Below are 10,000 nucleotides of genomic sequence, written 5' to 3' on the forward strand. Positions count from 1 at the left end.
AGTAAGTCACAGCATTGATTCCAGACAGTTGTTCCCTCTCTTTCACTAACTCACAGTGTTGATTCCAGACAGTTGATCCCACTCTCTCAGTTACTCACAGCGTTGGATCCAGACAGTTGATCCCTCTTTCTCAGTAACTCACAGCATTGATTCCAGACAGTTGTTCCCTCTCTCTGAGTAACTCACGGTGTTGATTCCAGACAGTTGTTCCCTCTCTCTCAGTTACTCACAACGTTAATTCCAGACAGTTGTTCCCTGTTTTCAGTAACTCACAGCGTTAATTCCAGACAGTTGTTCCCTGTTTCTCAGCAATTCACAGCGTTAATTCCAGACAGTTGCTCCCTGTTTCTCAGTCCCTCACAGCGTCGATTCCAGACAGTTGTTCCCTCTCTCTCAGTAACTCACAGCGTTAATTCCAGACAGTTGTTCCCTGTTTCTCCGCAACTCACAGCGTTGATTCTAGGCAGTTGTTCCCTCTCTCTCTCCGCAACTCACAGTGTTGATTCCAGACAGTTGTTCCCTCTCTCTCTCCGCAACTCACAGTGTTGATTCCAGACAGTTGTTCCCTGTTTCTCAGCATCTCACAGCGTTGATTCCAGACAGTGGTTCCCTGTTTCTCAGTTACTCACAGCGTTGATTCCAGACAGTGGTTCCCTGTTTCTCAGTTACTCACTGTGTTGATTCCAGACAGTGGTTCCCTGTTTCTCAGTTACTCACAGCGTTGATTCCAGACAGTGGTTCCCTGTTTCTCAGTTACTCACAGTGTTGATTCCAGACAGTTGTTCCCTGTTTCTCAGTTACTCACAGCGTTGATTCCAGACAGTGGTTCCCTGTTTCTCAGTTACTCACAGTGTTGATTCCAGACAGTTGTTCCATGTTTCTCAGCATCTCACAGCGTTGATTCCAGACAGTTGTTCCCTGTTTCTCAGCAACTCACTGCGTTGATTCCAGACAGTTGTTCCCTCTCTCTCTCCGCAACTCACAGCGTTGATTCCAGGTAGTTGTTCTCTCTCTCTCCGCATCTCATAGCGTTGATTCTAGACAGTTGTTCCCTCTTTCTCTCACTCACAGCGATGATTCCAGACAGTTGTTCCCTCTCTCCCCCGTTTTCTCAGTAACTCACAGCGTTAATTCCAGACAGTTGTTCCCTGTTTCTCAGTTACTCACAGCGTTATTCCAGGCAGTTGTTCCCTGTTTCTCAGCAACTCACAGCATTGATTCCAGGCAGTTGTTCCCTCTCTCTCTCCGCAACTCACAGTGTTGATTCCAAACAGTTGTTCCCTGTTTCTCAGCAACTCACAGCGTTGATTCCAGACAGTTGTTCCCTCTCTCCCCCTCTCTCTCCGCATCTCACAGCGTTGATTCCAGACAGTGGTTCCCTGTTTCTCAGTTACTCACAGAGTTGGATCCAGAAATGTTGATCCCTCTTTCTCAGTAACTCACAGCATTGATTCCAGACAGTTGTTCCCTCTCTCTGAGTAACTCACGGTGTTGAGTCCAGACAGTTGTTCCCTCTCTCTCAGTTACTCACAACGTTAATTCCAAACAGTTGTTCCCTGTTTTCAGTAACTCACAGCGTTAATTCCAGACAGTTGTTCCCTGTTTCTCAGCAACTCACAGCGTCAATTCCAGACAGTTGTTCCCTCTCTCTCAGTAACTCACAGCGTTAATTCCAGACAGTTGTTCCCTGTTTCTCCGCAACTCACAGCGTTGATTCTAGGCAGTTGTTCCCTCTCTCTCTCTCCGCAACTCACAGTGTTGATTCCAGACAGTTGTTCCCTGTTTCTCAGCATCTCACAGCGTTGATTCCAGACAGTGGTTCCCTGTTTCTCAGTTACTCACAGCGTTGATTCCAAACAGTGGTTCCCTGTTTCTCAGTTACTCACAGTGTTGATTCCAGACAGTTGTTCCCTGTTTCTCAGCAACTCACTGCGTTGATTCCAGACAGTTGTTCCCTCTCTCTCTCCGCAACTCACAGCGTTGATTCCAGGTAGTTGTTCTCTCTCTCTCCGCATCTCACAGCGTTGATTCTAGACAGTTGTTCCCTCTTTCTCTCACTCACAGCGATGATTCCAGACAGTTGTTCCCTCTCTCCCCCGTTTTCTCAGTAACTCACAGCGTTAATTCCAGACAGTTGTTCCCTGTTTCTCAGTTACTCACAGCGTTGATTCCAGGCAGTTGTTCCCTGTTTCTCAGCATCTCACAGCGTTGATTCCAGACAGTGGTTCCCTGTTTCTCAGTTACTCACAGTGTTGATTCCAAACAGTGGTTCCCTGTTTCTCAGTTACTCACAGTGTTGATTCCAGACAGTTGTTCCCTGTTTCTCAGCAACTCACTGCGTTGATTCCAGACAGTTGTTCCCTCTCTCTCTCCGCAACTCACAGCGTTGATTCCAGGTAGTTGTTCTCTCTCTCTCCGCATCTCACAGCGTTGATTCTAGACAGTTGTTCCCTCTTTCTCTCACTCACAGCGATGATTCCAGACAGTTGTTCCCTCTCTCCCCCGTTTTCTCAGTAACTCACAGCGTTAATTCCAGACAGTTGTTCCCTGTTTCTCAGTTACTCACAGCGTTGATTCCAGGCAGTTGTTCCCTGTTTCTCAGCAACTCACAGCATTGATTCCAGACAGTTGTTCCCTCTCTCTGAGTAACTCACGGTGTTGAGTCCAAACAGTTGTTCCCTCTCTCTCAGTTACTCACAACGTTAATTCCAGACAGTTGTTCCCTGTTTTCAGTAACTCACAGCGTTAATTCCAGACAGTTGTTCCCTGTTTCTCAGTTCCTCACAGCGTCGATTCCAGACAGTTGTTCCCTCTCTCTCAGTAACTCACAGCATTAATTCCAGACAGTTGTTCCCTGTTTCTCCGCAACTCACAGCGTTGATTCTAGGCAGTTGTTCCCTCTCTCTCTCCGCAACTCACAGTGTTGATTCCAGACAGTTGTTCCCTGTTTCTCAGCATCTCACAGCGTTGATTCCAGACAGTGGTTCCCTGTTTCTCAGTTACTCACAGTGTTGATTCCAGACAGTGGTTCCCTGTTTCTCAGTTACTCACAGTGTTGATTCCAGACAGTTGTTCCATGTTTCTCAGCATCTCACAGCGTTGATTCCAGACAGTTGTTCCCTCTTTCTCCGCAACTCACTGCGTTGATTCCAGACAGTTGTTCCCTGTTTCTCAGCAACTCACTGCGTTGATTCCAGACAGTTGTTCCCTCTCTCTCTCCGCAACTCACAGCGTTGATTCCAGGTAGTTGTTCTCTCTCTCCGCATCTCACAGCGTTGATTCTAGACAGTTGTTCCCTCTTTCTCTCACTCACAGCGATGATTCCAGACAGTTGTTCCCTCTCTCCCCCTCTCTCTCAGGAACTCACAGCGTTAATTCCAGACAGTTGTTCCCTGTTTCTCAGTTACTCACAGCGTTGATTCCAGGCAGTTGTTCCCTGTTTCTCAGCAACTCACAGCGTTGATTCCAGGCAGTTGTTCACTCTCTCTCTCCGCAACTCACAGTGTTGATTCCAAACAGTTGTTCCCTGTTTCTCAGCAACTCACAGCGTTGATTCCAGGTAGTTGTTCCCTCTCTCCCCCTCTCTCTCCGCATCTCACAGCGTTGATTCCAGACAGTGGTTCCCTGTTTCTCAGTTACTCACAGTGTTGATTCCAGACAGTTGTTCCCTGTTTCTCAGCAACTCACTGCGTTGATTCCAGACAGTTGTTCCCTCTTTCTCCGCAACTCACAGCGTTGATTCCAGACAGCTTTTCCCTCTTTCTCTCACTCACAGCGTTGATTCCAGACAGTTGTTCCCTCTTTCCCCCGTTTTCTCAGTAACTCACAGCGTTAATTCCAGACAGTTGTTGTGAGAAATGCATCATCAGGGCTACAAACAGCTGCTGCCTGTAGAGAGATGATCGCACCTAGAAAACAACAGACATATTACAGCATTAATACAGGACTAGAGACACACATCACATTATTAATACAGGACTACAGACACATCTCATATCATTAATACAGGACTACAGGCACATATCATATCATTAATACAGGACTACAGACACATATCACATTATTAATACAGGACTACAGACACATATCACATGATTAATACAGGACTACAGACACATATCACATTGTTAATACAGGACCACAGACACATATCACATTGTTAATACAGGACTACAGACACATATCACATTATTAATACAGGACTACAGACACATATCACATTATTAATACAGGACTACAGACACTACAGACATATCACATTATGAATACAGGACTACAGACACATATCACATTATTAATACAGGACTACAGACACATATCACATTATTAATTCAGGACTACAGACACATATCACATTATTAATACAGGACTACAGACATATCACATTACTAATATTGGACTACAGACACATATCACATGATTAATAGAGAACTACAGACACATATCACATTATTAATACAGGACCACAGACATATATCATATTATTAATACATGACTACAGACATATCACATTACTAATGCAGGACTACAGAAACATATCACATTATGAATACAGGGCCACAGACACATCAAATGTTTAATATTGGACTACAGACACATATCACATTACCAATGCAGGCGTACAGACACATATCACATGTTTATTAAAGGACTACAGCCACATTTCACATTATTAATACAGGACTAGAGACACATATCACATGTTTAATATTGGACTACAGACACATATCACATTATTAATATTGGACTACAGACACATATCACATTATTAATACAGGACTACAGACACATATCACACATATCAAATGTTTAATATTGGACTACAGACACATATCACATTATTAATACAGGACTACAGACATATCACACTATGAATACAGGACTACAGACACATATCACATTATTAATACAGGACTACAGACACATATCACATTATTAATTCAGGACTACAGACACATATCACATTATTAATACAGGACTACAGACACATGTCACATTATGAATACAGGACTATAGACACATATCACATTATTAATACAGGACTACAGACACATCACATTATTAATTCAGGACGACAGACACATATCACATTATTAATACAGGACTACAGACACATATCACATTATTAATACAGGACTACAGACACATATCACATTATTAATATTGGACTACAGACACATATCACACTATGAACACAGGACTACAGACACATATCACATTATGAATACAGGACTACAGACATATCACACTATGCATACAGGACTACAGACACATATCACATTATTAATACAGGACTACAGACACATATCACATTATTAATACAGGACTACAGACACATATCACATTATTAATTCAGGACTACAGACATATAAGATATTATTAATACAGGACTACAGCCACATATCACATGATTAATACAGGACTACAGACACATATCACATGATTAATACAGGACTACAGACACATATCACATGATTAATACAGGACTACAGACACATATCACATGATTAATACAGGACTACAGACATATAAGATATTATTAATACAGGACTACAGACACATATAATATTATTAATACAGGACTACAGCCATATATCACATTATTAATACAGGACTACAGCCATATATCACATTATTAATACAGGACTACAGACACATATAATATTATTAATACAGGACTACAGACACATATAATATTATTAATACAGGACTACAGCCATATATCACATTATTAATACAGGACTACAGCCATATATCACATTATTAATACAGGACTACAGACACATATAATATTATTAATACAGGACTACAGACACATATAATATTATTAATACAGGACTACAGACACATATAATATTATTAATACAGGACTACAGACACATATAATATTATTAGTACAGGACTACAGCCATATATCACATTATTAATACAGGACTACAGACACATATCACATGATTAATACAGGACTACAGACATATAAGATATTATTAATACAGGACTACAGACACATATAATATTATTAATACAGGACTACAGACACATATAATATTATTAATACAGGACTACAGACACATATAATATTATTAATACAGGACTACAGCCATATATCACATTATTAATACAGGACTACAGGCACATACCACATTGTTAATATAGGACTACAGACACATATCACATGACTAATATTGGACTACAGACACATATCACATTATTTATATTGGATGACAGAAACATATCACATGATAACAACAGGACTACAGACACATCACATGATTAATACCGGACTACAGACATATATCATATTATTAATACAGGACTACAGACACATATCAAATGTTTAATATTAGACTACAGACACATATCACATTGTAAATACAGGACTACAGACACATCACATTATTAATACCGGACTACAGACACATATCACATTATTAATTCAGGACGACAGACACCTATCCCATTATTAATACAGGACTACAGACATATCACATTATTAATACAGGACTACAGACATATCACATTACTAATATTGGACTACAGACACATATCACATTATTAATACAGGACTACAGACATATCACATTATTAATACAGGACCACAGACATATATCATATTATTAATACAGGACTACAGACACATATCACATTATTAATACAGGACTACAGACACATATCACATTATTAATACAGGACTACAGACATATCACATTACGAATGCATGACTACAGACACATATCACATTATGAATACAGGACCACAGACACATCAAATGTTTAATATTGGACTACAGACACTTATCACATTATGAATACAGGACCACAGACACATCAAATGTTTAATATTGGACTACAGACACTTATCACATTATGAATACAGGACCACAGACACATCAAATGTTTAATATTGGACTACAGACACTTATCACATTATGAATACAGGACCAGACCGACATAGATTAGACAGCAACAGACCAGATGTTCAGTAGACTAGATATTGAACGTACCAGGACAGCGATAGAGACTTGCGCCTCCTTCTCCAGCTCCTCCTTCTCCCTCCTCATCTCCTCCAGGTCAGCTGATGGGTCATACTCTCCCTTCAGACGATGCAGACCTAAAAACGCACACACACACATCAAGTGTGTATTTTGGACACACGTACTCATTCAAGGGTTTTTATTTATTTATACTATTTTCTACATTGTAGAATAATAGTGAAGACATCACAACTATGAAATAACACATATGGAATCATGTAGCAACCACAAAAGTTTTAAACAAATCTAAATAGCCACCCTTTGCCTTGATGACAGCTTTGCACACTCTTGGTATTCTCTCAACCAGCTTCATCTGGAATGCTTTTCCAACAGTCTTTTCCAACAGGAGTTCCCACATATGCTGAGCACTGCTTTTTCTTCACTCTACGGTCCAATTCATCCCAAACCATCTCAATTGGGTTGAGGTCGGGTGATTGTGGAGGCCAGGTCATCTGATGCAGCACTCCATCACTCTCCTTCTTGGTTAAATAGCCCTTACACAGCCTGGAGGTGAGTTGGGTCATTGTCCTGTTGAAAAATAAATGATAGTCCCACTAAGCACAAACCAGCTGGGATGGCGTATCACTGCAGAATGCTGTGGTAACCATGCTGGTTAAGTGTCCTTGAATTCTAAATAAATCACAGACAGTGTCACCAGCAAAGCACCCCCATACGATCACACCTCCTCCTCCATGCTTTACGGTGGGAACTACACATGCAGGGATCATCCGTTCACCTACTCTGCGTCTCACAAAGACACGTCAGTTGGAAACTAAAATCGCAAATTTGGACTCATCAGAGCAAAGGAAAGATTTCCACCGGTCTAATGTCCATTGCTCGTGTTTCTTGGCCCAAGGAAGTCTCTTCTTATTATTGGTGTCCTTTAGTAGGAGTTTCTTTGCAGCAATTTGACCATGAAGGCCTGATTCACGCAGTCTCCTTTCAACAGCTGATGTTGAGATGTGTCAGTTACCTTAACTCTGTGAAGCATTTATTTGGGCTGAAATTTCTGAGGCTGGCAACTCTAATGAACTTATCCTCTGCAGCAGAGGTAACTTCCATTCCTGTGGCAGTCCTCATGAGAGCCAGTTTCATCATAGCACTTGATGGTATTTGCTACTGCACTTGAAGAAATGTTCCATATTGACTGACCTCCATGTTTTAACGTTATGATGGACTCTTGTTTCTCTTTGCTTATTTGAACTGTCCTTGCCAAAATATGGACTTATTATTTTACCAAATATGGCTATCTTCTGTATACCACCCCTACCTTGTCACAACACAACTGATTGGCTCAAACGCATTAAGAAGGAAAGAAATTCCACAAATTAACTTTTAACAAGGCACACTTGTTAATTGAAATGCATTCCAGGTGACTACCTCATGAAGCTGGTTGAGAGAATGCCAAGGGTGTGGAAAGCTGTCATGAAGGCAAAGGGTGGCTACTCTGAAGAATCTCAAATATAAAATATATTTTGATTTGTTTAACATGTTTTTGATACTACATGATTCCATATGTGTGATTTCATAGTTTTGATGTCTTCACTATTATTCTACAATGTAGAAAATAGAACAAATAAAGAAGAACCCTTGAATGAGTAGATGTGTCCAAACTTTTGACTGGCAATGTATTTTCTAAGATTTCTACAGTACATACTCTTCTTGGCCTCCTCCACCATGCCTCTCTTGATGTAGAGGTATCTGGGACTTTCAGGACACAGTGGCAGCAGTAGAGACTGTAACACAGCAGGAGCTCCAGACAGACCCAGCAGCAGTGGCCAGTAGTAGTCATTACCCAGGAGGAACTCTAGACCTAGCACCTGGCGGACAAGGGGACAGAGATAAGGGACAGACATAGAGAGAGACAGGGGGACAGAGATTAGGGACAAACACAGAGAGATACAGGTGGACAGAGATTAGGGACAAACACAGAGAGAGACAGGTGGACAGAGATTAGGGACAGACACAGAGAGACAAGGGGACAGAGATTAGGGGACGGACACAGAGAGACAAGGGGACAGAGATTAGGGACAGACAGAGGGAGACGGGGACAGAGATTAGGGACAGACATAGAGAGAGACAAGGGGACAGAGATTAGGGACAGACACAGAGAGACAAGGGGACAGAGATTTGGACAGACATAGAGAGAGACAGGGGACAGAGATTAGGGACAAACAGAGAAAGACAGGGGGACAGGGATTAGGGACGAACACAGAGAGAGACGGGGACAGAGATTAGGGACGGACACAGAGAGAGACAGGGGGACAGAGATTAGAGACAGACACAGAGAGACAAGGGGACAGAGATTCGGACAGACATAGAGAGAGAATGGGGGACAGAGATTAGGGACGAACACAGAGAGAGACGGGGACAGAGATTCGGACAGACATAGAGAGAGACAGGGGGACAGAGATTAGGGACGAACACAGAGAGAGACAGGGGGACAGAGATTAGGGGACGGACACAGAGAGACAGGTGGACAGAGATTAGGGACAAACACAGAGAGAGACAGAGGGACAGAGATTAAGGATGGACACAGGCAGGAACGCAGGGATAGAGATTAGAGGACAGAAAGAGACAGGGAATAGAGATTAGAGGACAGAAAGAGACAGGGAATAGAGATTAGAGGACAGAAAGAGACAGGGATAGAGATTAGAGGACAGAAAGAGACAGGGATAGAGATTAGAGGACAGACAGTGACAGGGGAATAGAGATTAGAGGACAGAAAGAGACAGGGATAGAGATTAGAGGACAGAAAGAGACAGGGATAGAGATTAGAGGACAGACAGTGACAGGGGAATAGAGATTAGAGGACAGAAAGAGACAGGGATAGAGATTAGAGGACAGACAGTGACAGGGGAATAGAGATTAGAGGACAGAAAGAGACAGGGATAGAGATTAGAGGACAGAAAGAGACAGGGAATAGAGATTAGAGGACAGAAAGAGACAGGGAATAGAGATTAGAGG

General features: G+C 41.9%; 1 protein-coding gene across 2 annotated transcripts in view; it reads right to left on the reverse strand.

Annotated features, from left to right (window-relative positions):
* Window positions 1-6: 6 nt before the first annotated feature.
* Window positions 7-10,000, reverse strand: part of LOC116352895 (solute carrier family 2, facilitated glucose transporter member 2-like) — an 18,181-nt gene continuing 8,187 nt past the window's right edge. For both annotated transcript variants that reach the window (XM_031821519.1, XM_031821518.1), the window contains exons 6-8: window positions 8,691-8,853; window positions 7,004-7,110; window positions 7-3,908 (exon numbers count right to left, since the gene is read on the reverse strand). In XM_031821519.1, coding sequence (XP_031677379.1) covers window positions 3,816-3,908; window positions 7,004-7,110; window positions 8,691-8,853 — 363 coding nt within the window. In that variant the 3' untranslated portion in view covers window positions 7-3,815. The remainder of the gene's footprint in view (window positions 3,909-7,003; window positions 7,111-8,690; window positions 8,854-10,000) is intronic.

Source organism: Oncorhynchus kisutch, unplaced genomic scaffold, assembly GCF_002021735.2.
Source record: "Oncorhynchus kisutch isolate 150728-3 unplaced genomic scaffold, Okis_V2 scaffold3985, whole genome shotgun sequence".
Lineage (NCBI taxonomy): Eukaryota > Metazoa > Chordata > Actinopteri > Salmoniformes > Salmonidae > Oncorhynchus > Oncorhynchus kisutch.